Source organism: Rattus norvegicus, chromosome 19 (assembly GCF_036323735.1).
Source record: "Rattus norvegicus strain BN/NHsdMcwi chromosome 19, GRCr8, whole genome shotgun sequence".
NCBI classification, from domain to species: domain Eukaryota; kingdom Metazoa; phylum Chordata; class Mammalia; order Rodentia; family Muridae; genus Rattus; species Rattus norvegicus.
Window position 1 is genome coordinate 65,172,591 of NC_086037.1, and position 27,348 is coordinate 65,199,938.

The window sequence follows — 27,348 nt, forward strand, 5'->3', positions numbered from 1 at the left end:
ATAGGGTGACTCACACAGAGCCGAGGGACAGCGGAGGCACCAGGTCACGATGACAAAGGGACCTTAGTCAAAGAACCACCCTGCTAACTCTGTGATCCTGGACCTGGGGGTTGGGGGGAGTCGCTAACCCAGCCTGAAGAGCAGGTGGGAGCAAGGACTGTAAGCTCCCCGTTCCTGCCTGTGGGACCCTGCAGAAGGCAGGAAGGAGCTAAACGGCGCTAGAACAATGGTTCTCAACCTGTGCATTGAGATCCCTTGGGGGTTTCTTATCTCGTATATCCTGTAAATCAGATATTTTCAATACAGTTCATAAGTAATTGCAGAATTAACAGTTGTAAAGCAAAACAAAACAATTGCATGGTTGGGGGTCACCACAACATGAGGAACTTATATTAGAGGGTCGCAGCATAAGAAAGGCTGAGAACCACTGGGCTGGGGTGTAGGCGGGCTGCACTTTTAAATGTGTTTCTCCTTCAGCGGGAACCGTTTCTGAGTATTGCTGACCTGTGAAAGGAACACATGTTCAGAGACATGTGGGGACACACTTGTGCTTGCACAGCCCAACAAATACCAAGTCTCGACCTCTGAACCCACATGGGCAGCATCAGGCTGCTCAGGTGGGCTAGGCGTGCCTGCCTTGCAGCAAGGTGGCCTGCAGGGCCAGCCTGGCTGTCAGACATTGAGGGAGGCATCAGGAAGGGCTGAGTGGGGAGTTGGTGAACCGCAGGACTGATAATGACCACAGGTAGGATTTGAGGCACCTTGTCTAGTGTGCAGGAAGTGTGCACACCTCCCTGGGCTTAGAGTCCCTTCCATTCACGGCTGTCCATTCCACAAGCCTCGCTGTCAACAGAAGACGTGGACTGGATATGCAGGAAAACACCAGCAGCTTTTGCCTCAGATGGAAACTCCTCAACCTGCCAAGGGTCAAGTTCAGCCAGCCACTGTGCTGGAGGTTCTATGATGGAAAAGAACCGATGTGGTGCTCATTATAAAAGGAGATTCACAGGAAGGACTGGGGCACGGGGGGAGGGAGGTGGTTTGTGATGGCTACCTGCTGGAGAGGCTGAGAAGCCAAGAGGTATGGGAGCCGAAGGCCTGGAGGATTATGGGATGTCCCTGATCTTCAGTCCATGCTGGAGGCTGATGAAGTCGGAGTTGATGTCAGGGAAGGATGGTGACAGTGTGATGGCGGTGACAGCAGCAATGGGGTCAGAGGCACAGCCTAGCAAGGAACAGGGGCAGGCAAGCCAACAGCATTGCAAGCAGCAACATTGCAAGCAGGGGCATTGCAAGCAGGGGCATTGCAAGCAGCAACATTGCAAGCCAACAGCATTGCAAGCAGCAACATTGTAAGCCAACAACATTGCAAGCAGCAACCTTGTAAGTCAACTGCGTTGCAAGCCAGTAACATTGCAAGCAGCAACATTGCAAGCCAACAGCATTGCAAGCAGCAACATTGTAAACCAACCCTGTTGCAAGCCAGTAACATTGCAAGCCAGCAATGGTGCCCGGTGCCTTTTCTTAAGGCCTCTGTGCTGTTACAGGAAGGAGCTGCCACTTCTCAGTTTTATCCAGAAGTTCACCCTTGCTGGGAATGCCTTAACAGAGCTGCCCAGGGGCATGTCTCTCAGTTGATTCCAGATCCAGTCAAGATCAACCTTCACAGCTATCCCTCTGTGGCCCGCACAGCAATACAGAAGTTACGGTACTGCTTTGGCAGCAGCAGGGACAGGCAGAGCTGGAGTGTGGCTCACTGGTAGGGCACTCTATTCCACACACACAGAGCACTGGGTTGCATCCCTAGTGATACACATGAACGCGTACACATGGAAAACTGCACGTGGGAAAAGTCAGGCATAACATGGAGCCATAAGAAAGACCCAGAGTGGGGCTGGAGAGATGGCTCAGCGGTTAAGAGCACCCGACTGCTCTTCCAGAGGTCCTGAGATCAATTCCCAGCAACCACATGGTGGCTCGCAACCATCTGTAATGGGATCTGATGCCCTCTTCTGGTGTTTCTGAAGAGAGCAGCAGGATATGCATATAAATAAAGTAAATACGTAAATCTAAAAAAAGAAAGAAAGAAAGAAAGAAAGAAAGAAAGAAAGAAAGAAAGAAAGACCCAGAGCGAGCACAGGACATGGTCTTCCCTGCAGACCATGTGTTCATTTTGTGACCCAAGGCCCAGCCTTGAAATTATGGCAAGCAGACAAAGTATAGGTGTCTCATGTCATCCCAGCACCCAGAAGGTGGAGGCAGGGGACCAAGGTCATCCTCTATATATGCGACTCTTGAGGCCAACCTGGGTTACCTGAGACTGTCTTGGTTTATTTTTGTTGTTGTTGTTGTTTTGTTTGCTTTAAAAAAAAAAAGCCACGGATGGCAGACTCCTTTAGTCCCAGCACTCAGGAGGAAGAGCCATGTGGCTCTGTGTAAGTTTGAGGCCCGTCTGGTCTCCATAGTGAGTTCTGAGCCAGGCAGGACTCTGTAGGCATCTCTTGTGTGTGATAGCCCAGAACAGAGTGGTGAATGGTACTCAGAGAGGTCGGGGAAGGGCAGCTGGAGGGATGACCGGTGATGGTGCTTTGGGTAGGTTTCTTCTGGGGGGTGATGGATGTTCAAAGTTGACAATGGAGCTAGCTGTGTGGCTTGGTGACCACTCAGCCACAGAACTGTCACCTGCACGGTGGACTGTGTAGTCTGGGAATGTCATCTCTGTAGATGGGTTTGAATTGGATATGGGATGCCTGCTGAGGGGGTGGGGAAGGTGAGGTGTCCCAGGAGGCAGAGCAAGCTGGTCAAACCCTAATTTGGTCTGTGAAAATGAAGGGAGGTGTACCCACGTGGTCACACGCTTTTCTTGGTGCTTTAGGAAGAGGTTTTCAAAAGCACAAAACCTAGCTAGGCGTGGCAGCTCACTCCAGCAGTCTGAGAGAGTGAGGACAGCTGGGGTGACAGTGGGACATCCTCTCAGGAGAAGACGAGATGCCATTCTCCAGTTTAGTGTGAGACGTGGTTTAAGCCCACTGTGAACAAGTCCAGGATAGCCTTGCCACTCTAGAGGGAATGCCAGGAAGATAGCTGGGGCTGGGACCGGGGCAGGTTATGACTACTCAAAGGGACTCCAAGGCTGTGGACAGAGCCTGGGAAAGGCCACTGAGAAACTCTGGGTCTGAAGGTTTGGAGACCTAGTTGAAGGCATAGCCACCAGTGGTGGGATAATGAGCAGGACCACCAGCTTCCGGGGCAGGACACCAAGAGAGACAGGAATGCTTTTCCGGGGAACGATTCAGACCGGCAGGCCTTCAGGCCAGGAGTTGTACATATGGGCAGGGGATGTGGGGTGGGGTTGTTAGAGCAATGCACTCAGACCAGCTATTCTGGGTTCAAAATCGACCCTGACAGCTCCCAGCTTTGTGACCTTGGGGACATGGGACCACTGTTCAGAGCCTCAGAGCCCCATCTGTAAAACTAGCAGTAGGGCTCACGTCTTTAAAGTGCACATAGCTCCCAGCACCTAAGCATCCAGCACTTAGTGTACACTTGGTAATTATTACTGTCTTTGTCACCTGGAGGATTAAAGCTCATACTATACATCCACTGACTGCGGGCCAGGTATGTTCGGAGGTTGGAGGTCACACTCCTCTTCTAACTTTGCTCCCCTCCCCCGACCCCTCATGCTCTGCCTTTTCCAGAACCCCTGGGGCTTGGACACTTGGGAACCAACCACATCAAGGGTTTTCTGCTACAAACCAGAACCTTGGAGATGCCAGTGGTGAGGGAGTTTTCGAGCACACACAAGATTTATGTGGAGACTCCGTCCTGTTAGCCCCACACAGGTCAGCTCTGTGCTCTCTTATCAGAGGGTTTTCACAAGGCTCTGAAGTTAACTGTAGCATCCTCGAGTTCCCGGGCAGGAGAGCCAGGATGGGTCATGGACTGTTGTTGTCTCCTGCATCCCACGCCCCAACCCTACGCTGTGAGCACAAGCAGGAATTTTCACAGAAGGGGCTTTGCAACTTACAGAATGCTCCTGCCTATCCTGTCTCTGTCCCAGAGAGGGACAGTGAGCTGTCACCTGCCACCTCCTTGCTCTGAGGTTGTATGTCTCAAAGAACAGTGGTTGCTGACTGAGACTGCATTTGTGGAAGCTGCCTGTTTAGCAGGTTAGAAGAATCATTCCAAGCACAGAATGGTGAGTTTAAGCCCTGGAGCTTCCTCATGGAGGAGAGAGAAGACGAGTCCCACAGATTGTCTCTGACCTCCATGACCATGGTGTGTCAGATACCTGTATTCTCTGTGCTGGCTTAGTTTTGCCAACTCGACACAAACCATTGTTTTGTGGCAGAGAGAACCTCAGCTGAGGAACGGCCTCCATCAGATTGGCCTGTGTACAAGTCTGTGGGGGGCATTTTCTCGATGGTTTATTGATGTAAAGGGGTCCAGACCAATGCGGGAGGCATCGGACCTCCATGGCTCCTCCCCTGCTCCTGCTTGAGTTCCAGCCCTGACTTCCCTCAATGACGGACTGCCATCAGGACCCGGTAAACTAAATAAACTTTTCCTCCACAGTCGCTTTGGTCAGGGTTATGTATCACAGCAATAGAAGACAAATTAGAATGTTCTCTCTTACCCTGCGCACATACCTACACATTGTGTATATATGTGTGTATGAACATATATATGACTATATATGTATGTATAATATGTATACATGTATATGTATACACATACACAATATACATATGTATATATACATATGCATGTATATAATATGTATACATATATGTACACATATACACACATATGATTATATATGCCTATATAATATCTATACATGTATATGTACACACATATACATGATACACATGTATATACATTATACATGTATATTATATATACACATATACACATACATGTACACACATATGTATGTACACAGATAATATATGATTATATGTTTATAATATGTATACACATATATACTTATATACACATATGTACATGCATATATACATATGTATATACACACACATATATATATAATCTTTAAAATGCATCAAAGTTTTCGCCAGCCTCATCCTTGTACCAGTCTCTGAACAAGTCCCTCCTTCTGGGGACAGTTCTAAGGCAACACTTCCACAGCCTGGGAGCATAGCTGTCAAATGCTAATGGGTGTGACTGGCTCAGAAGCCCCAGGCCAGCCACCCAGGGATTGGCTCCTGTTGGTTTGTTTGTTTCGCTTTTAATTGTTCATAGTAACATTGTTTCCCTCTGAGGAGGATGCATATTTTTTTTTGCCAGTGTCCTCCTGTGTTTGAAGCTCTTTTAGTGGAAATTTGTAAAGTGCTTGTTCTATTCAGATGGAAGGAAAAAGGACAAAAGGAGGGGGAGAAGAGTAGGGGGAGGAAGAAGGGAGCAGAGGGGAGAGGGAAGTTGGAGAAAAAGAAGGGCAGCCAAAGATTGTCTTCCCTTTGAGCCCCCAGCTAGCTGGAGGGCAGACACCGGGTGGGAGTGGGGGGGGCTGGTTGCTTCTGTAGCTGCAGATGGACAGAAGGTAACTGGGTTCTGGGATGGATGCTGCAGGGGTGCACACGCAGGAAGGAGGTGCAAAAGGCCCAGGGAGGAAGATGTCAAAACTGGAGGGCGGGTAGCTGGGGCCCTTGGAGGAGTTTCAGTTTGACTGCAGGCTCTAGGGAAGAATGAAGGATAGAACAGCCAGAGATGCAGAGGGGGAGGGTGGTGCCTGTGGACTGTTTTGTTTTGAATATCTTTATTCTTTGAAAATTCCATACTTGTCTTTTGCTCTCACCTGGCCATGCTGGGTATTTATTTATTTATTTATTCATTCATTCATTCATTCATTCATTCATTCATTCATTCATTCTGCAGCCCAGGCTGGTCTTGAACTCTCCATCTCCAGGATGCTAGGATCACAGGAAGTGCCATCCTGCCAGATGGCCTGATGATTCTAGAACAGAAGGCACCATGAGGTTTGGAGTCCTGCGTCCCTGGTCCCAACATTGATTGGGCCCTGTAAAACTAGGACAGTGCAAGGCAGGTCAGCTGGGGCTCAGCCCCTTGGGAGAAGCAGCCGGAAACAGACACAGTTCTGTGTGGTGCTGGGACCTGGAGACAGCTAGTGGGAGGTTGGGAGAGGCTCCCACAGGCAGCTGCAAATGTGGGCTATGTCTAGATTCTCTGTACCTCTGCGGTATGTCTCTACAGAACCTGTAGGCTGTGCTTTCTCTGCTCTGAGCCAGGGGTGCTGGGAGACGCAAGGTTATCCAGGCTTTGGAGAGCGACAGGCACGGAAGGAACATGACCCTTCCACAGCTGCAGTCAGGGGATGGCTCTGCTGGGTACCCTGAGTCCAGATGCTATGACTCTTTTTTTTTTTTTTTTTTTGGTTCTTTTTTTCAGAGCTGGGGACCGAACCCAGGGCCTTGCGCTTCCTAGGCAAGTGCTCTACCACTGAGCTAAATCCCCAACCCCAATGCTATGACTCTTGACAGGCACAGGTGGATGGCTCTGTCCAGTTGGAGCTTTGTACGTCTGAACAGCCGTGCTTGGTGCTGGAACAACTTGGGAACATGAAGTAGAAACTAAGGAGCCTTGGTGTGTTGGACATCTGGTACCACACAGTTGGCCCTGTGTCCAGACCAGAGGCTGTGAGAGTTTCAGTTTCCTAAGGTCCTTAGTCGGGAACGCACAATGACAGATGAGACTCAGGCAGTCTCTGCTTCCCGCTGGACTTAGCATGAACCTCCCCTGAGCTTACTAAGGAGCCTGGGGGTGGGTTCCCTCACTCAACCTGCTCCTATGGGCTGGTTTCTCCTCATTCTGAACCTCAGTCCCCTCATGGAAGCAGGGGCACAATGCCACAGCCCACGTGCTTTGTAGGGAGCAGGCGTTAGCTCTCTGAAGGACCAGAACTGCATTCAGCACTTACCCAGCCTGTAGGGATTTTTTTTTTAATTTTTTATTTATTTATTTATTTTTTTGGTCTGGGTCCCTGAGCTCTTTTCCTTTTAGACAGGGTCTCACTGCCCAGGCTAGCCTTGAACTTGAGCTCTTCTTGCCTCGGTCTCTGGAGAGCCTACCCTGTCAGAATAGCCTAGGTTCTGCTTCTCTCAGCCCTAAAGAATGTGTCCTTTTGTTAGCTCTGCTTTCCTGAGACAGAGGCTGAAAGAGCTCAGGAGTACCCCCCCTCCCGTCCTCCCCCGCCCCTCAAGTCGAATAGCTAGCTAGTCAGTGTTGCTGTGATGTCAGTCTGGTGTGTCTGGCTGTGCTGTGGCTCTGCCACCATGTCACCCACCCCCATATGACTCAGCAGCATCACCTGTCTTCTTCCTCCTCTGATCTGTGCCAGGGGATTTCCTGAGTCATTCAGCCACTGAGAGAAACAGAACCCACTTCCCCACCCCCTTCACACACAGAAGCACACACATAAATATGCGTACCCATGCACGTACACTCACGGGCCTGCACAGTATACACATGCTTGCATGTAAATACAAATACACGTCTGTATAACACCAGGCATCAACACACATAAACACATGCATGCACAGTCCATACATGTATGTCTGGACTTGTGTATGTGAATACATATGCACGTGTATAGGACCCTGCACGAGTACAAACAAACATATGTAAAACAGGCATGTATGCCTGTACTTGTTCACGAAAACACGAATACACATATATGTGTATGGACACAGCACATGTATGTATTAACACACACGCACATGCTAAAATGAACACATAGTCTCCCATCATGTCAGCCCTCTGTGCCAGGCATCTCTCTTGCTCTCACTTGAACCACCATGGAGGAAGCTTGTGCCCATTGCACAGAACAGGAGACTGAGGTTTGTAGAGTTAAGAGGTCTGCCTCTGGGGTTGGGGATTTAGCTCAGTGGTAGAGTGCTTGCCTAGCAAGCGCAAGGCCCTGGGTTCGGTCCCCAGCTCTGAAAAAAAGAAAAAAAAAAAAAAGAGGTCTGCCTCTGCCTGAGGTACACACGGCTGGCAGAATGGGGTTTAGGGCTTTGGACTTAGGTATGAAGCCAGTCTTAGCTATGCTGTGTTTAGGATGGATGGATCTTGGCTCTCAAGAGATGAAAGGGTGCATGCAGGAGGCAGAAGATGGCAAAGGAAATAAGAAAGAAAATGGATGATGAACAGATGTGGAGGGAAAACAGCAGCCCCAGCTAAGATGCTAAAGATGAGCCTTGAGGGCTCTGATGATGGGCAGCTGGGCCAGGCTCAGGGGCCTTGACCTGGGCAAGCTTAAAAAGGCACAGCTTCCTCAGGCTTCTTCCTAAGGGGTGACATACCCAGGCCCTTCCTGGGTAAGAACAGACAAGGTTCTTTTTATGAGGGAGCCCCTTTTGTCAGCCTCTCCTCTAACAAGGTATGAACTCGGCTGGCAGCCAGGGGATGCCTCCCGCCCCGTTCTGTGAGACAGGTTGCTGAGCCAGCATTTTTCTGGGCCGGGAAGGGACAGTGTCCCATCCTCTGTCATGTTGACACCCCACCCCGGTTGATTCTGGAGCCCTGGAATGTCAGGGACTCCCATGGGGTCCTTTCTTCTGCTCATTTGAAGGGGAAAGGAGCTTTGTTTACATGTCAGCTCACCGCTTGCCTAGGAAGCGCAAGGCCCCGGGTTCGGTCCCCAAACCAAAAAAAAAAAAAAAAGAACCTACATGTCAGCTCACCAAGTGGGGGAGGGGGGCTCCTGCCTTTGGGGTTCAGGCACCACCTCCGGCTGGCAGGGTAGACAGCTGGAAGCTACTGGAAAGTAGATGGTCACAGTTCTGAAGCTCCGAGGGTCCTTTTACAGATGGGAGACTTGAGAGAGGTTTAGAATTGCTCGGCAGCCCAGCCTGAGCCAAGGGGCACCATCTGTGTGTGTGTGTGTGTGTGTGTGTGTGTGTGTGTGTGTGTGTGTACACATGTGTGTGACTGTGTACCTGGGAGGCGCCAAGGACTGTCTCTAGCAGCTTCTGGGTGACAGGGGCCAGATGTCTGCCTGGGGGAGGCCACATACTCCTAGCAGAACCCTGCTGCCTGGGTCTGAATCCTGCCTGGCCTCTTCTTTTGAGTCATAAAATGAGGGACATCCCACGTTGCTCCTTGGGGGAAGTAACTAGGAAGCATGTAACCGCTCTGAACTTGGGGTGCAGAAGGTTTGTCTCTGTGTTAAATAACTACAAATGTATCTGCATACAATTCGTTAAGTCCTGGATATCTGGTCTCCCGCAGGAACACTTTAACAAGAAGGAAAAGGGCACAGAGAGGTTGAGTTCTTAGTCCCAGGACACACAGTACCCTTCTTACTTCTACCCCTAGGGTGATCTGGTGGGCCCTGTCTAGTCAGAGGGAGGGGAGAGATAGGCTGGGAGGACTGTCTCCAGGGTGATGCAGGAGACAACTCCTTTTCCCTCTGTCTTCAAAACTAGGGCACTGGGCTTAGAAAGGTGACTCCAACCCCGGGCTGCTGAAGGGCTAGGATCTCCCCAGATCTTGGGGGGGGGGTATCCTTCCCAAGCCTCCCTGGGCACCCATCGTCCTCACCTGGCACTAGCGCGTCCTGCTTGACCTTTCCTTAAAGATCAGCGGCAGCGGCTGATGGGTTTCGTGGGTCCCAAAGGAGACCCTTCACACAGCCCGAGCTACGGGCTGCAGAGTCCCTAATTGGCGCAATGAATCACCGCGGGCTCCTGCTGGACACAGAAGAGACAGAGGAGCTGAGGCCTATTGTGCCATAGTTTGGGACACAGGGGGTGGGAAAGGGTAAGGAGGGAGGAGGAGGGGTGGAGGGGGGAGTTGGGGGAGACAAGAGGTCAGGGGAGGAGGAGGAAGGATCGGGAGGAGAGGATGAGTCAGGGGAGGAGGGGCGGAGGGAAGGTAAGAAGAGGAGGAGGATTAGAAGGAGGAGGAGGAGGTAGGGGAGGAGAGGAGGGAGAGGAGGATTAGGAGAAGGAGGAGTCGGAGTCAGGGGAGGAGGAGCCGGGGAAGAGGCGGGCAGCAGGGCGGTGCGAGGGAGGACTTCCCCGCCTCCGCCTCCCTCCCGCGCCCTCCGCCCCGCGCCGCCCCGCCTCCCTCCTCCCCAATTAAATGACCCGACGCTCGGGCCGGCGCCGGAGCTCGCACATGCGGCCGCCGCAGCCGCCCGGGGCCCGTCGCCACCGCCGCCACTGCCGCCACCGCCGCGTTCCGGGCGCGCTCTCCGGCGCCGCCTGGGCCCGCGCCGCCACCCGCCAGGGACTCGGCAACCCCAGGCACCGCCGGGGAGACCCTCGGTGCGCCCCGGGCCGCGTGCGCGCCACCGCGCGCCAAACTTTGCGAGTTGGGCGCGGGGCCTCGGGGCGCGCGGCCGGAGCAGCGGCAGCCGCGGGGCGCGCGGAGGCGGGCGCGGCGGCCGGGCCATGAGCGGCCGGGCGGCGCCGCTCTCCCGTAAGCAGCGGCTCATGGCAGCGGCGGGCGCGGCCCTGTCGTGCTTCATCTGCGGCGGCGGCATCGCTCGCGGCAAGGAGCTGAAGCTGCCGGTGAGGCCGGCGGGCCCCGCGCAGCCCTTCTTCCCGTTCCTGCAGCAGCAGGAGCCGGCGCCCGGCGCGCGCGGGCTGAGCGCGACCGATGGCTGCGTGCTGGTGTGCGCCGTGTGCCGCTGCTTCCTGGCCGAGCAGTGGGCCGCCTTCGAGCGCGCGCGCACGCCCGTGGACAAGCGCGTGTACTGGCTCAAGAGGCCGCACCAGTGCGACGCGAGCGCGGGCGGCCGGCGCGGGGCCCGCGAGTGGAACACCGAGGACGCGCGCGACTCGGAGCTGTCGGAGCTGTCGGACGCCGACGCGCTGCCCGAGCCAGAGCCCGAGCCGGAGCCCGAGCCCGAGCCGGAACCCGAGGATGCGCACGATTCCACCAAGTCTGGAGCCCGGCGCCGGCGCACGGGGTCAGGGGCGCACTGGGCTCCCGAACCGCGGGCCAGCGTGCTAAGGGGCATCCAGGAGCCCTGGCCCAGCCCCGCTGCATCCGACGGCACGGACGGCGCCGCCTCCAGCCGTCCCGCGGCGCTCCCAGAGCGCAGCAACACCCCTGAGGGCAGCGACGTCGCGGGGAGCCTCGGGGACGAAGGTCTGGAGCGGCCTCCCCGGACGCCTGCGGACAGCCAGGCCCGCTGTTGCTACGTCTGTGGCTCAGCGCTGTCACCGGCCTCGCAGCAGCAGATCCACGTGCAGAAGCAGGAGACTCCCTCCCAGGCGCCCTTCTTCCCCTTCTTGTGGCTGCACAGCCCCCCGCCCGGTGCCCAGCCCATCACCGAGGCGGGCAGCACCCTCGTGTGTCCCTGCTGCTTCTCGTCCCTCACGCACCAGTGGCAGAGCTTCGAGCTGGCCAACGTGCCTGTCCTGCAGCGGCTCTACGTGGTGCCCCTGAACAGCCACGCCCCCGGCATGGCCTCCAAGGCCCGGAGACTCCCTAGAGAAGAGGGGCCCGCCCCCACCGCGGGGCTACTGAGGGAAGCCTGCTACCTCTGCGGGGAGGACTGTACGCGGGATGCCCGGGCTGTGCCCTCCCGCCTTGTCAACGGCAACTCTGGGGGCTCCATGCACTTCCCCTTCCTTAGCCTCCTGCCCTGCCCACCTAATGCTCGGCCCCCCAATAAGCGCTGCGAGGTTCGCAGCTGCCCCAAGTGCTTCAGCGTCCTGGAGGACGTCTGGGCCCTGTACCGAGCATCGCACAACCGTGAGCTCATTAGCTCGGTGCAAGGCTTCTTGGGCAGGTACCACCAAGCCTTCTCCGCCTCGGACCCTACCCTGAGCGAACTGCCCACTTCTGCGCAGGGAGGTCCGCCTGCCGTCTGCTACATCTGCGGGGCTGAGCTGGGGCCCGGCAAGGAGTTCCAGCTCAGCATGAACCCCGCCAGCCACCTGGGCGAGAAGGAACCCTTCTTTCCTTTCCTCACCGTCTATCCACCCGCCCCACGGGCCAGGCCTGCAGACTCCACAGGCCTGGTGGCAACCTGTGTGCTCTGCTATCATGACCTGCTGGGTCAGTGGCTACAGCACGAAGCCAGATCCGCTCACCAGGCTGTCAGCGCCTGGTCAAGGCAGTACCAAGTGGACACGTTCGTGTGCTTCTTCTGTCAGCAAGAGAAGAAACGGTGTTTGGGGCTGAAGTCCGTGAGAGTGGCCAGGCTACCCTTGTTCCTGTATACCCTGAGAGCCAGCCACAGCCTGTTGGTGGATGATGGCCGGCAGCTGATCATTGGTGCCTGCGTGGAATGCGGGACCCTAGTTTGTGCAGGCCAAGGGCTTACGAGCCCTGGACCCATGGGCTGGAGCTCCCCAGCAGCAGGAGTAACAAAGGTAAGCAGTGGCTTTCATCTGGAGCATCTGTGCTGGCAAAAGAGAGAAGTCGTCTGTTCCTTGGTGATATCATTGGTTCAGCGTGGCGTGTCCCCAGCAGGAGGCGTTCTCTTTGGTTTGCTAGTTTGACTGACCTTGGAGGCATGGGGCAGGAGGTTAGAGGATCTGGGGGCAGGAGTGGTTGAATAGCTGCTGTTGGAATCAGCAGGCACAGGGCTGGAGCTGGGCGTGTTTGCTGCCCATCTATCAAATGGAGGAAGTTCAGGGCAAGGCTGTCGTCCGCCTGATAACATTGGTAATTAGTGCTGCCACGCAGGTCACCCGGAGGTCCCGGTCGAGAGTTCCTCTCGCTAGCTCCTGGCTGCCTTCTCCTTCCCAAGATTCTCACCCAAGTGCCTTTCGTCTGAGTCTTCCTGATGGTTTTATGAAGCAGATGGCAACAGATTTCAGACATGTAGGCGTGGGACACAGGCGCATGGGACTTGGGACAGTGGCCTAGACAACCTTTGCAGTGGATAGAGTCTCTTCTTTGGGAGTCAGCTGCGTGGAGCTGGGCAGAGGCCTGGGGCCTGTTCTCAGGATGCAGCTGTCTCCCTGGGACAGTCTGGACCCTGGGACATTGGAACCCAGCTTTGTAGGAGCTGGCCAGGTGGCCCTGGGGAAGGGGGTGGCAGGGAGGTATCTGGTGGCACTCACTGTTCTGCCCTTGGGCTGGGATCCTAATTCCTCCCAGACTGTCCTATCCTGTTCTGGACAGAGAGGCCTATGTGGTAGTGACAGGCCAGGGCCTTGCAGACAGACACAAAGGTGGATAGGTGGGACCGGCTCAGGAATGGTTGTTTGTGTTTCAAGTGTCTAGGTCCTGCAACCTGTGTGTGTGTGTGTGTGTGTGTGTGTGTGTGTGTGTGTGTGTGTGTGTGCGCGCGCGCGCACACACACATGTAGGTGATGTCTGGGCACACGAAAGCTAACTTATAAAGCAGCCTCTGATGTGATGCCTGGGTGCTCTTTTCCTGGCTTACAATCCCCCTGCCTCACACACTGCCCTTATCCTTCCTCCCCAGTTTGGACTGGAGGTATCTTTAAAGCTTTGACAGCATCCATCTAGTTTTTTTTCACTAAGCAAAGAATCACCTGCTTCTGGCGTGGGACACCAAGCCGTTCCTCAGCCACAGGTGTGTGGCAGCCAATGAAGCTGTTGCTGGGTCTTGGAAGGGACAGCTTCACAAGGCCTGAAGTGCGAGAGAAGAGCTTGGCTCTGGGGCAAGACAGGCCTGGTCCCTGCCTGCCGCTGTCTTAGCAGCCGAGCTGTCTGCCAACAAGTTCTTATCCTGGCTGGGCTCAGTTCTCTTGGCTGAGAAGTAGGAATACAGGCCACATGGTTTGTAGGGACATTCTGATAATTAAATGAATCAGGGGACATTTGAATGTCCCCAGCCAAGCTCCCTGTGTTGAAGCCGCTCCTGATGTCCCTCGTCTGGGCAGCAGGCACAGGGCAGTTTTCAGCGGTTAAGGCTACAGCCCCAGGCCAGATGCATGCTGGAGGTTTGCTACAGCGCTGTGTGGGTGGTTGATGCTCCCTGGGGGCGTGGAGTTTTCTCTACAGAGAGCCTACCTTGTGCCAATTTGACCTCGGTAATGAAAAGAAGCTTGGGTCCCAGGCCAGCACTGTCTGCCGGCCCTCCCCCTACTCCTGTGTCCACCCACGGGGCTTAGCTGAGCATTCAACCATCTTCTGCCCTGTCCTTGGCCCTCACCTTGTCCTGTGGACCTTCTTACTCCCACATTGAGACCCAGGTAAACCCCTAGGCTTCTGACTTCCTCACAGCCAGCAGGTGGCTGAGGGTTCCTGTCTGGAGTTCAGGGCCTCCTCGAGCCCTTGGGGCTCAGCTCCAGCCATTTGCCTGAGTCTCATCCGAACCGGGTAAAATAACAAGGAAAGTGCAGAGACCGGAAGAACCCTGCAGCCCTGGGATGAGCAGACCGAAAGTACCAGATTGATAGCCATTGCAGAGAGGAAGATCTTGGTTTCTGTACTGAAGGGCAGCTTGAATGAAGGCATGGGAAGGGAAAGGGATACGTCTACAGCCCTCTGAGGTGATAAGACCAGGCCAGGCCTGTGCTGCAGTCGGGTGGTGGCAGGCATGTCTCAGACTCCACTACAGCCATGTCGGGAAGGAGGGGTCACTGAGCTCCCAGGGTCCAAGGATGCCGGAACGGAGCCCTCTGCCCTCTGCCCTTCCTCTGCGCTCCTGTTCTTCCCATTTATCCCACAAATATTTATAGAGAGCCTGCTTTGAGGCAGGCACTGTTCCAGATGCTGGGATCCGGTGGCAGGCACAGCCTGCGGCATCCCTGGGGAGGGACAGGCACAGAAGGTCCAAAAGGCCGTTTCCCGCAGCGCTGAGAGCCGTGAGGCCAGCAGCCAGGCTGGGTGCAGTGCAGAGACAAGTGGGAGCTGTGCAGAGGGCCAGGCTCCTGGGTTGTCAGGAGTGGAGACATAGGCACAGCCTCTGCCTTGTCCCCAGGCTGGCTCCCCACCCCGCCCCCTCCCCTTAGCCCCTGAGTTTCCCTTTCTTCCTGTGTGCTGGCTGTCTGAGGGCTTAGCTGGGAAGCAGAAGGGCCTTGCAAGGGCCAAGGGGAGACACTTGGTGGGGACAGGTCATAGTCCAGAAACTCCTGGAATTTTGGAACCGTGGTAGGTGCTCCCTGGAATGAATCAATATGGAAAAGAATGTGTCTAAGAAGACAGGATGGGAAGGAAGGGAGATGGTACCCAATATCCTCCAGCTGGATGCTGGCAGAGGGACCCTCACTTGTGTCCTGCAGGCCATGCCACCCCGGTTGTAGCACGGCTTAGGCAGTGGCCAGGTTGGGCCAGGGAGGGCTGCAGCTCCCGCTCTTCCTGGACCCAACATCCTCACTCCCATCCTATGGGAACTGTGGAACCCCAGGTTTGCCTTAAGACAGACCTGGCCTGAATCTTGGCGGAGCAGGCTGTGTGACCTTGGGTCTGACCCTTGACCTCCCCAAGCCTTGATTTCCACAGCTGAGTGACAGACGGTGCTGCTTTTCGATGGCTGAGTGGGGGACCTCGGCTACCCGTTCCCAGCATGCCTTCTCGCTGTCTGTTGCTGTGAACGCTGCCTCTGCTCCCAGTCAGTCCTGTCAGAGGTGGTGGGAGGGTGGCCGGGTTATGAGTCTGGGTACAGTCTCATGAGGAGCCGTGATCCCTGTGTCCATGGTTACCGTATCTCTCTCTCTTTTTTTTTTTTTTTTTTGGTTTTTTTTTTCCGGAGCTGGGGACTGAACCCAGGGCCTTTCGTTTGCTAGGCAAGCTCTCTACCACTGAGCTAAATCCCCAACTTTTAAATACTCCTGTGGAGGATCTACCCCCCAACCCCACCCCCACCTCATACTGTCCTAGGTGAGAAGGGAGCCCAGAGAGGTTAAGTAACTCAGCCATGGTCACTCAGCAGGTTCCTGCAGGGTAAGTAAGCATGGGGCCTGAACTCTGCTCTGGAATCTGTCCCATGTTCTAACCTGCCCTGCCCTCTGTCCCCTCTGTCCTCTAGCTCTGAAGGTTGGCCATTCCTGGAGGGTCAATGGCTCTTCAACCCCATCCAGTCACTTGAATTTCTCAAGGACAGAGACCTAGGAAACCCTGTTGGAGATCCTGCTATCTCTGTTACCCCCCTCTTTTTTCTCCCTGGCCAATAAAGGAGTACCTCTGCCTCTCCCCACCCCACATGGCCAGATGTTGCCTTTGGCTACCTCCCATCTTCCACTCCTATCCGTGGGAAGGTGCCACCCCTGAGACCGCCCTGTCCTCTCTCAGGGACCCGGGGCAACACCGACTAATGGAGCCTGCAGTTGGGTACCTGCTGTACCCCAGCCTGTTGCCAATCGTCATCTGGCTGAGCACCCAAGCCTAGTTATCACCGTGCTTCTCATCTGGGCACATCGCAGGTCTGCAGAGCTCTCTGACAGGGAGGCTGCACATCTGTCCCCTGCTTCTTGGCATGGTGCCATCATCATCTTCCCGCTCTGCAGGGAGGCTTTGGCCACCACCATTTGCCTCAGGCCCTCAGGATACCAGCTTAGGATCTTTCTGGAAGGTGCCAGACAGTGCTGGCACCTTCTTCCTGGCAGCAGCTGGGCAGCTGGGCCATGGGCCTCTCTGAACCCTCTCTCATCCGCCTCCCCTGCTGCCCCCAAGGGGATGTCTGTGTTTCCTTGCCGGTGCGGGAGCCTTCTGCTCAGAAGAATAAATTTTCCAGATGCCTTGCGCTAAACCTGGAAGAGATCGGAGCCTACTGGGAAAGAGGAAGAGAAGGCACAAGGTCTTAAAAACCGGAGCCTTCCCTGCAACCAGGGTGGGGAAGGGAGTAGGGCTGATGGCCAGACGAGTTTGCAAGGCTGCAAGCCTTATGTCTGCCCAGCCAGCTCTCCTGGGACCTTGCCTTGGCAAGGTTCATGCTACAGGGAGACCCTCTGGCAGACCTCGAGGTGGTAACTCGGGTCACATCATCATGGCTGTGGAGGACCCCACATCCTGAGTTCAGGTCCTCGGCCCCTGGTATCTGTGTTCTGGCCTGATGGTGGAGAAGCACAAGGCTTTGGCCCTGGTTTTCTGATTTCTTTGCCACCTGTATAGGACACACACGGGGCAGTGTGGAAGGAGTCTCTGCACTGCCATGTGACTCAGTTTCCCCACCTGTCCCAGCAGCAGGACTGGTCTCCAGGGCTGTCCTATGTTAAGGCTGTGGCTTGTGGCATGTGGGCACCCTGCTGTGGGGCTATGAATGGGAGCTTGCCCTCTCAGGGTGGGGTCCGCAATTAACTGTACAAGGCCAACAAGATGGCTCGGTGGGCAAATGCTATCTAGGCCCAAGTATCTGAGTTCAAACCCCAGAAACCCAGAACCTGCCTGCATGTAAAAACTTCCACAAAGTTGTCCTCTGGGCTCCCACATACATACGATAGCATTCAGAAGCCCATCCCCTACTCAAGCATATACATAAAAAGTAATAAATAAACCAGTCTAAATTTGCCATACAGGGGCTGGAGAGGTGGCTCAACCATTAAGAGCACTGGCTGCTCTTCCACAGGACCAGGGTTCAATTCCCAGCACCTACCCGACAGCGCACAACTGTCTGTCGCTACAGTAACTGAGGATCTGATGCCCTCTTCTGGTCTCCATAGGTACTACGCATGCTATGTTGTAAAGACATACATACAGGTAAAACATGTATAGACATAAAAAAAACCCAAATATTTATTCTTCACACCACACACACACACACACACACATACACACACACACACACACACACACACACACACACACGAACACGCTATTCTGTACAGTGCTGCGCCCCAGGACACCATGAGTTCTGTCCCTTGAGAACAACATAGTCAGGTTAGAATAGCTTGTACTGTGAGGACCCACAGGCCACAACCTATGTGCACTTTGCTGGTGGCTTCTCTGTAATACTAGCTGAGGAATTATGTGACAGTGCTGTGCCAGGGACCCAGCTGATGGTCCCTTCCCTACCCTCTCAGCTCTTTGGTCCCCAGTCTCACATAGATTCCACCCTGAGAGACGTAACATAAGCACTGAGAACCCTAGGATCTCACCCCAGGGCACCTGTCCACCTGGCCTCAGTTTTCCCCTTCTGTAAAATGGGTGTGTCTGGCAATGAGCGAAGAAGGTTTCATCTTCTGAAACTAGTACTCTAGTACTAGTGCCACTTACAAAAGCCCTGTTTCGTCTCTGTGCATGGCACGGAGGAGGTCTGCCTGTGTATCAAGCCCTGGGAGACATGGGTTGGGAATGGTGCAGTTGGAGGACAGACCATGGGTCAGGCGTCCCCTGATTTTCCCTGCCATCTTCTCTGCTGTCCACTGTATTCAGATCTGGACTCATCTGGCCATGTGCTAATGTGGTGACTCTGCTTGTCCCCTCCCCACCGCCCACCGGTCCTATGGTCCAAGCAGCATGGTGTAGATGGCAGATGTCCTGTGGCAGTGAGGTCTTGCCACTTAGCGGGTTGGAGGTCCAGATTGAGGAACCTAAGACAGTTTTGGACCAAGGAACAAACAGAGCAGGCAGGGCAGGGTTAGGGTCATCAGTGGGTCTCTGCCGTGCTCTGGGGACAAGTGTCACTTACAGGGGACAGGTAGAAGCTGAGGCCTGGCTCCCACCCTCTCAGCCTGGATTTTGAAGAGTCTGTAGGCAGCCATTGTCTGCCAGCTTCTAGACTAGTGGTTCTCAACCCGTAGGTTGATTGAACCTTTCCCAGGGGTCAAATATCAGATATCCTGCGTATCTGGTGTTTATATTACTATTCATGACAGTAGCAAAATTATAGTTATGAAGTAGCAATGAAATAACTTTTTGATTGGGGTCACTGCAATGTGAGGGACTGAATTAAAGGTTGAAATTCGCTGGTCTAGACAGAGCAGCAGCAGGAGAGGCAGTATCCTCACCCCAGACGGTGAACTTTCTAAACCCGCCAGACCCTCGGTTCATTTGCTTCCTACCCTCTGCGGGGGATGGAGGGGACTGTACTCTTCAGGCCTCCAACGTGACAGGACTTGGGCAAAGGACTCAGGGGTCTTGGCTTCCATCCTAGCATCGAGTCCAGAGAGCCACAGAGACCCAGTAGCAGCCCAGGGCCGCTTGAGGCCTGCCCCTCCCCATCCCAGAGTATCTTGTGGGTCACATCTGATTGGTAAAGGCTTCTACACTGAGTCCCCTTGCCACAGGTCCCTTCCAAGGTATTCTGTGTCATTGTTTGATGCTGTTTTCCCTCTCATCGGATCATGTGACATCTAGGGGTTCTGTGAAGAGCAGGGCCTAGACCCCTCAGATCAAATCTTTGCAGCTGCATGTGGCTTCAGACCCAGGGCAGTGGCAGGGTGGAACTGCTTCTGTGTTAGTCCAAGCCCTGGATGTAGCCAGAGGGTACCTGTCTGTCAAAGGCCGGCAGTCTTACGTTGTACCCTTGGGCATCTGTGGTCTCTTGATGCCTCTCTGGAGACAGAATCAACTGTCCTCACCCCTGTGGGTGCTGCGAGTATACTGATGTCTTTCTAGTCACATGGAGTGGCTACTTGTACACTGGGGCTCTGGGGATTGCCTCTGGTACCCTCATGTGGAGGTAGCGACTCCAGAGCCTTGGCCTCTACCCCATGACCCAGACCCGTATGATGGGGATTCTAGCATCTTCTTTTTGAGACAAGGTTTTTCTGTGCAGCTCTGGCTGTCCTGGAACTCACCGTGTCACTCTGTAGACCAGCCTGGCCTTGAACTCAGAGATCCACTTGCTTCTGCCTCCCAAGTGCTGGGACTAAAGGTGTGTGCCACCACCACCTGGCTCCATTCTTCTTTCTTCACTCAGCCCTTGAACCCATCCTTCCTTTTCCTGGTTGGGGACAGGAGTGGCTCTTGTTGGTGAGCTCTGGAGGAGTGGTTCCCAGTTCCTTCATCCGGGATAGCTGTCTGGGCCACACTGGCCACTTACTGTCGTTGGGTAGACAGATGGAGTCTTGGTGCTGGGAGGCCTGCCCCAGTGTGAATCAGCTGAGGTGGGTATTCACAGTGTCTGATAAACCAGAGCTAGAAGCTGTGGCGCCCAGGCGGGGACTTCATGCTCACTGAGTGTCCTCAGTGAAGCCACAGAAGCATTCATGGTGATGACCCCAGCGTGGGGGAAGCTGACAGGACAGTGTCAGGGACAGGTGTCTTGGGTGGGACTTCTAGACAAGTTTATGAGGAAGTTGGTCCGTTTCTTTCCACTGTCCCCTTCAGAATGACTTTGTGGGGACTTACAACGCCAAGTGCCACCAGGGCGCATCCACTCTGCCACTGAGGCAGACTCTGCCAGTCTGTACCTCTGGGAAGCAACTTGCTGGGTGGCAGGGAGTGGCCCATCTGCCAGGCTGGCTCTGTGGTCTGCAGGTACCTGGGACTCTGAGCCCCAAGGGACATGACTGATCCCTCATGATTCAGGCTGCCCTGCACTGGGCCCTTAACCAGGACAGCGGAATGCAGCATCAGCAGCTGCAGGCAGAAAGAGCGCATGGCTGGGGTTGGCTGACCAAAGGTAGGAACAGAGGAAATGGCTCCCATAGCAGCTGCTATCCCCTGAGGAGGTGGCTATAGGCTGGACCCAAAACCCTAGACAATCAGCATGAGGAGAGGCGGAGCATTCCCACATGTCTCTCCCACCTCCCAGCTCCCTGCTACCCAGCTTCATCATTAACCATCTGCACTGGGCGTTTGTGACCCAGAAGGGAAACTGAGGCGGTGCTGGTTGCTATATTCAGCTCTGGGCTGACACCCCATCCCCCACTGTGCTCTTTAGCTACTGGCTTCTCACTCCAGCACCCAGATAATCACAGGACCCACCTCCCATAAGCTGAGACATAAAGCAGGTGACATGGCTAGCAATTTCTAGCAAAGGCCAGGACAGAAGACAGAGTCATACGAGGCAGGGGCAGGAGATCCAAGACCCCATTCCCAAGGAGCTGGAGGCAGTTGGCTGCAGCCAGGGCATCTGAGACCAGAGCCTCCCTTGCCCCATCTCTGGGCTTCAGTACCCAGCTAAGGGATGGAGGAACACTCAGGTACATGATGGCCTTTGCATGAAAACTGCCGCCCAGGGTAGCTCCTGATGTTGTAGTCAGTATACAAATATACTGTCTGTCTGCCTCCCTCCCTCCTGCCTGCCTGCCTGCCTGCCTGCCTGCCTGCCTGCCTGCCTCCCTCCCTCCCTGCCTCCCTCCCTCCCTGCCTCCCTCCCTCCCTGCCTCCCTGCCTCCCTGCCTCTCTCCCTCCCTGCCTCTCTCCCTCCCTGCCTCTCTCCCTCCCTGCCTCTCTCCCTCCCTGCCTCTCTCCCTCCCTGCCTCCCTGCCTCCCTGCCTGCCGTCTGTGTAGGACTTTGGACAGTGTGTGTAGCCCAAGGCTCTATTAGCCTCCTTCCCTGTCTTAGGGTTTCTATTGCTGTGATAAAACATTGTCAACTTGAGGAGGAAAAAGGATTTGTCTGGCTTACACTTCTACATCATAGTCCATCATTGAAGGAAGCCTTCAAACAGGGCAGGATCCTGGAGGCAGGAGCTGATGCAGAGGTCACAGAGAGGTGCTGCTTAGTGGCTTGCTTCCCCTGGCTTGCTCAGCTTGCTCTCTTATAGAACCCAGGACCACCAGCCCAGGGATGGCTCCACCCACAGTGGGCTGGGCGCTCCCCCATCCATCACTAATTAGATCCACCTGCCTCTACCTCTCAAAGGCTGGGACTAAAGGTGCACGCCATCATGCCCAGCTTAGAAGCAATTTCTAAATTGAGGCTCCCTTCTCTCTGGTCATCCTAACTTGTGTCAAGTTGGCTTAAAGCTAGCCAGTATCACTGTCCTCAGGCCCCATTGTCGTTGGAAGCTGTCACCTAGAAGCACAGGCTCGGTACCCTGCCATGATGCAGAGGAGCCAGGAGGTGACACGGGGAGCAGGAGGTGTCACTTGAAGCAGGATACTTTGAGGTCAAGAATTAGGAGTTCAATGACAGCTGGGTTTGCCCGATGACCTTCCCACACAGAAGGAACAGGAGGTGGGGGGAGGATAAAAAGAAACCGGTTTGGGTTGGAGAGATGTCTCAGTGCTTCAAGAGCATTTGCTGCTCTCTTTTTAAAGATTTTTATTTATTCGTTTCCTATTTATATGAGTATGCTGTCACTCTTTTCGGACACACCAGAAGAGGGCATCGGATCCCATTGTAGATGGTCGTGACCCACCATGTGGTTGCTGGGATTTGAACTCAGAACCTCTGGAAGAGCAGTCAGTGCTCTTAAATCTCTGAGCCATCTCTCCAGCCCTGCTGCTCCTTTTAGAGGATGGAGATCAGATCCCAGCACCACATCAGGAGGCTCACAACTCTCTGTAACTCCAGTTCCAGGAGCTCTGATGCTCTCTTTCGGCCTGTTCAAGTGCCCACCCACCCACCAGCACATACATGCACAAAGACACACATATGTAAACATAAAATAACTCTTTAAGGGGTTGGGGATTTAGCTCAGTGGTAGAGCGCTTGCCTAGCAAGCGCAAGGCCCTGGGTTCGGTCCCCAGCTCCGAAAAAAAAGAAAAAAAAATAACTCTTTAAAAAAAAAGAATCAAGAATGTATAGAGACCTGGTCCTCAGCATGGTGCCCAGCTCCTCGAAGGCATTTTGCTCTTTTCTTTTCTTTTCTTTTCTTTTCTTTTCTTTTCTTTGTTTGCCTTCCAGATAGTTTCCCTCAGTGTCCCAGGTTAGACTTGGAACTCACGGAACTCCTTCTGCCTCAGCAGATCCAGTGGTGGGATTACAGGTGGGAGTCACTGTCTGGCTCTTGTGAATGCTTCTGCCTCTCATAACCCAGTGTAAGGTCTGGCATATAAGTGCATTCTGTTTTTTTGGTTGTTTGTTTTGTTTTTTGATTAGTAGATGCTCTAAGACTCAAAGGGGGTGCTGAACCCCTTTTTGCACATACTCCATGAGGTGATTCCTGGTTCTTTGAGGTGCTGGCTATTTTCTACCTCCCTGCTAACCTCACAAACCTCTGCCCTCTGACTCCCTCTCCTTGCTTCGGGCTAACCTTGGCACTCGGCCAGAGGCACCGTTTTCATGTTTGCTGGTTACTTACCACTCGTCAGGAATGGCGTCACAGCTCTTGGCCTGTGCCTGTCAGCCTGTTTGGCCAGCCATGTAGAAGTGACAATTCCAGCTGAAGTGGAGTTACCAGCCACCCTTCCGACTTCTTGGCAGCCAGGCAACGGCGTTCCTGAAAAGCGTTGCCGTTGGCAAGACCGCAATTAGCAAGATCAAAGTCTCTGAGAAAATGGGAGGGTAGGGGGAAAAAAAACTATAAAAATGGCATGAAGTGTGCCTTTAAAAGACATGGTAAATAGAAATTCATCAACGCACAACTGCCAAAACCTGCTGGCCCAGGCTCACGATGATGAATTCTCTTTAGCCAGGCATCACCAGTTTCTGCATCACGGATGGGGAAGTTGCGGTTGTCTTCATGTGGAAGGGAGGATCCTCCCGCGTGTCTTCTTGGGTCAGCTTTGTTCATTTCTGATTTTTGGATGTGTCCCCTGTGTGTCTGCACGGTGGTCTGGTTTAATGTAGCTCTGTCTGTCCTCCCGTCGAGCGCCTAGCTCTTCTGTAGGTTCAGTAGTGATGACTCCTCTTTCATTCCAGCCTTGGTGAGTACTGCCTTTGCCCAACACTCGTACAGAGAGAAGGTAAGTCTCCATTCACACATGGGCAGATAAAGCAAATGTGGTCTTAACCTCTGAGGCCTTCCACCTTTTCCTTTCTCTTCTGAGACATCTCACCATGTATTCCTGACTGGCCTGGAACTTACTGGGTTGTCCAGGCTGAACTTGAATTCACAATTGGCCTCCCAAGTGCTGGGATTAAAGGCTGCTACATAAGGTGCTAACTTTTTTTTTTTAAGACAAGATTTTACTGACCGTGGATGAGCGGGTCAGCTGATGCAAGTTTGGCTAGGCAGTTAGTGCATGGATCTCTTCTTCCCAGTTCACCTGACGTGTCCTGGCTTTCCTGTGGGTTCTGGGGATCAAACTCAGGGCCTCACACTTGTGCAGAGGCACTTTTCCCACTGAGCCTCAGGCCTACATTTTTTTTCTTTTTTGAAAGATTTATTTATTTATTTTAAATAAATGTGTGTAAATACACTGTCGTTCTCTTCAGACACACCAGAAGAAGGCATCAGATCTCATTACAGATGGTTGAGAGCCACCGTGAGGTTGCTGGGAATTGAACTCAGGACCTTTGGAAGAGCAGTCAGTGCTCTTAACCACTGAGCCATCTCTCCAGTACACCCCCCCCATTTTTTTTTGGAGACAAGGTTTGGAATAGCTCAGTCTAGCTGGACTCAAATTCAGTCTGTATTGGGGGGTAACCTAATCCTCCTGACCCCACATCTTGAGTGCTGGCTTATAGCTCTAAACTAGCCACCAGGCAGGATAGATGAATTCATCTACACACACACTTACTCATGTATGTAGTTATGTGTGTATGCGCACGCATGTCTATGTGTACTGCCATCTGCATATGGAGGTCAGAGGGGACAGTTTTCTGGAGTTGATTCTCTTCTTCCACCAAGTGAGTTCAGGGAATTAAACTCAAGTCTTCAAGCTTGGCAGTAGGTGTCGTTACCCATGGAACCATCTTGCTGGCTCTAGACTTAAGTTTTGTTTTTTGTTTTTTGTTTTTTTAATAATCACATCATTCCTGCCTCCCCAGTCCCCTTTGGTTTTTCAAGACAGCGTTTCTCTGTATAGCCTGAAACTCTGTAGACCAAGCTGACTTCGAACTCACAGACACCTGCCTGCCTCTACCTATCAAGTGCTGGGATTAAAAGTGTGAGCCATCATGGTTGGACTTCCCTTTCCTCTCAAATGTATTTAGAAAGACATCCTTCAGAAGCATAGACTATGAAGGTGCCCAACTCCTTGCTGGGTGCTGGGCTGCAATTTGAGAACTGTCTACATCTTGTAAGGCTTGCTTCTGATTTGTATACAAAGTATCCACTATTTAAAATGTGGCAAGGAGGGGATTCTCTGCCTTTCTACTAAGTATCTTTATCGTAGTCTGTGTCTCTGGGCCTCCCAAGCATCACAGCTGAAGTCTCTTTGGGCTCATGGAAGTGGTGATGGGGGCGTCTATTCTCACTACACAAGTACTGAGCCCCTGTGGGATCCTCAGGCCAGGGCTCAGCGGGTGGGACTCCCACACCCAGGGCTGTGCCCCCCATCCCCAGCCTTACCCCCACCTTCTACATCAGCCTGGAGCCCAGCCAGAGCCCTGACCAGTTTCTTCTGTGGGAGTTTCTTTATTTTAAAAAAGTTATTGGGGTTTGGAGTGTAGCTTAGTGGTCTGAGAAATTTATTCTTTACTGGGACTTTTCTGGGAGGGAATTCACATGGAAAAGCTCCTCTAAAGCGGTGGACTTCAGTGATTTTTGGACACTCAGGAATTGCACAACTATCAGTACTGTTTATTTTAGTTCATTCTCCCTTCCCCTGAGGCCCTGGAAACACAGTGTGTGGCCTCTCTCTGTGGATTTTCTTCATTTAGACAGTTCACACAGACTGGAATGGATTCTATGCCTCTCGCTCTTTTTCATTACTGAGTAATACTCCACCATACATAGACCACATTTTATTTATCTGCCCATCTGTGAGTGGAGATTCACATTCTTTCTGTTCATGTGTTTTAAAAGATTTTTTTAACATGTCTGAGTGTTTGCAAGTATATGCTCTTGGAGGCCAGAATTGGGTATTGAGTCCTCTGGAACCGTAGTCATGGATGGTTGTGAGCGGCCAGGTGGTAATAGGAACTGAACCTGGGTCCTCTGCATGAGCAGCCGGTGTTCCTAGCTGTTGAGTCATCTCTCCAGCCTCATGAGAATTCATACACAAGCTTCTTATGTGGATATCTGCCTTGCCCCACCTCTCTCTTCCATAGAATCTCACTGTGCAGCCTAAGATACCATCCACCTTACAGCGGTCCTCTTGCCTCAGCCTCTAGAGTGCTGGGATTACAGGTGTGTACCATTGCACCTAGCTGGGGTCCAGTCATCCCCTGAGATTGACCTCTTGAGGGACTGCTGTGTCAGATTGCTCTTGGGAGGCTGCCCTGTCTTCTTTCTGCTGGTAGGCATGAGATAATTTGCATATTTGTATGTGTGTGTGTGTGTGTGTGTGTGTGTGTGTGTGTGTGTACATGTGTTTGAGTGTGTGCTGAGGCCATAAGTCAGTGTCCACTGCTGTCTTTCTCAATCACCGGCCACCTTATTTTCTGAGACAGTCTCCCATTGGCCCTCTGAGACAGACTCTCATGCCTCACTGATTGAGCTGTACTGCTTGGCCAGGAAGGCCAAGGGGTCCTCTTGTCTTCGCCTCCCTCCCAACCCTAGATCAGGTGCACACTGCTGCGTCTAGCTTTTACATGGCCATTGGGGATCTGAGCTCAGGTCATCAACTTGCATAGCAAGCACTTTGTGGTCTGCTCCATCTCCCCAGCTCCCAATGAAAAACTTGAAACCTCTTCATTTTAATGGTGACAAACAAGTTCCGGGGGTTGGAGAAATGGCTCAGTGGTGGTTGGGAGTGCTGGCTGCCCTCCCCTCCTGAGGACCCTGGTTTGGTTCTCAGCAGCCACACACAGAGCCACTTACCAGCGCCTGTGATTCTGATTCCCAAGGCCTCAGCACCCTCTTCTGGTTTCCATGGGCACTGCACATTTATGGCGTACATACAAAGCGGAAGCAAGTACTCAGGTACACAAAATAAAAGTAAATCAAACAAGCAAAAAACCACGCTGCAGCACTCCCTGGCTGAAGCATGGTGGGCAGCAGAGGTCCCTTTTTGTGTCTTAGCGTTTGCATCTGTAAACGTGGCAGGAAGGGGCTGAGTTAGAGAACGTTAGACAGCGCATAGCGCGGTTTCTGGGAGAAAAGCCCTGTGTCCTGTTAGTAACCGATTGTGCTATGCTATTGCTGCTGTAGGGATTTCAGAGAGGAACACAGGAGGAACAGGCAGTCATATCATGCTTGTGGGATGCACCATTCACACTGTCCTCTGTGTCCCTCTGCCGAGAGGGAACTTGGAGGCTGTTATTATGAACCCTGATCACTCAAGGCCTGGTGACATAGGTAGCTCCTGATGTCATGGGGATATAAGTTTTTTTGTCTGTCTGTGAGACACTCCTATGGGAGACATAGCTTTGTTCCTTACCCCAGAGCCAACATCTAGAGGTGCAGGCTATGGGGCGGGTGTTGACAGCAACACAGAGAACCTTTGTCTTAGGATGGGTCCTTGCCTTTGACACAGACCTGAAGTGGGACACAGCCACTTAGGACAGGACTATAGATAGAGATGTAATCGTACTGTAAACAGCATCTAGGG

At 53.3% G+C, this 27,348-nt stretch overlaps 1 protein-coding gene and 1 long non-coding RNA gene across 4 annotated transcripts in view; one reads left to right on the forward strand and one right to left on the reverse strand.

Moving 5' to 3' along the window:
- Positions 1-241: 241 nt before the first annotated feature.
- LOC102551361 (uncharacterized) lies at positions 242-10,055 on the reverse strand. Of its 3 annotated transcripts, none has more exons than XR_001842327.3 (4): positions 9,580-10,055; positions 1,055-1,143; positions 762-958; positions 242-504 (listed from the first exon to the last, which is right to left on the reverse strand). It is a non-coding gene; the product is annotated as an uncharacterized LOC102551361 (long non-coding RNA). The 3 variants fall into 3 exon arrangements; XR_597278.4 differs by having other exon boundaries at positions 1,055-1,225; XR_005497067.2 differs by lacking the exon at positions 1,055-1,143.
- A 32-nt stretch (positions 10,056-10,087) lies between these two features.
- Gse1 (Gse1 coiled-coil protein) overlaps positions 10,088-27,348 on the forward strand; it is a 355,506-nt gene continuing 338,245 nt past the window's right edge. The window contains exon 1 of the mRNA XM_017601449.3: positions 10,088-12,368. Coding sequence (XP_017456938.2) covers positions 10,434-12,368 — 1,935 coding nt within the window. The 5' untranslated portion in view covers positions 10,088-10,433. The remainder of the gene's footprint in view (positions 12,369-27,348) is intronic.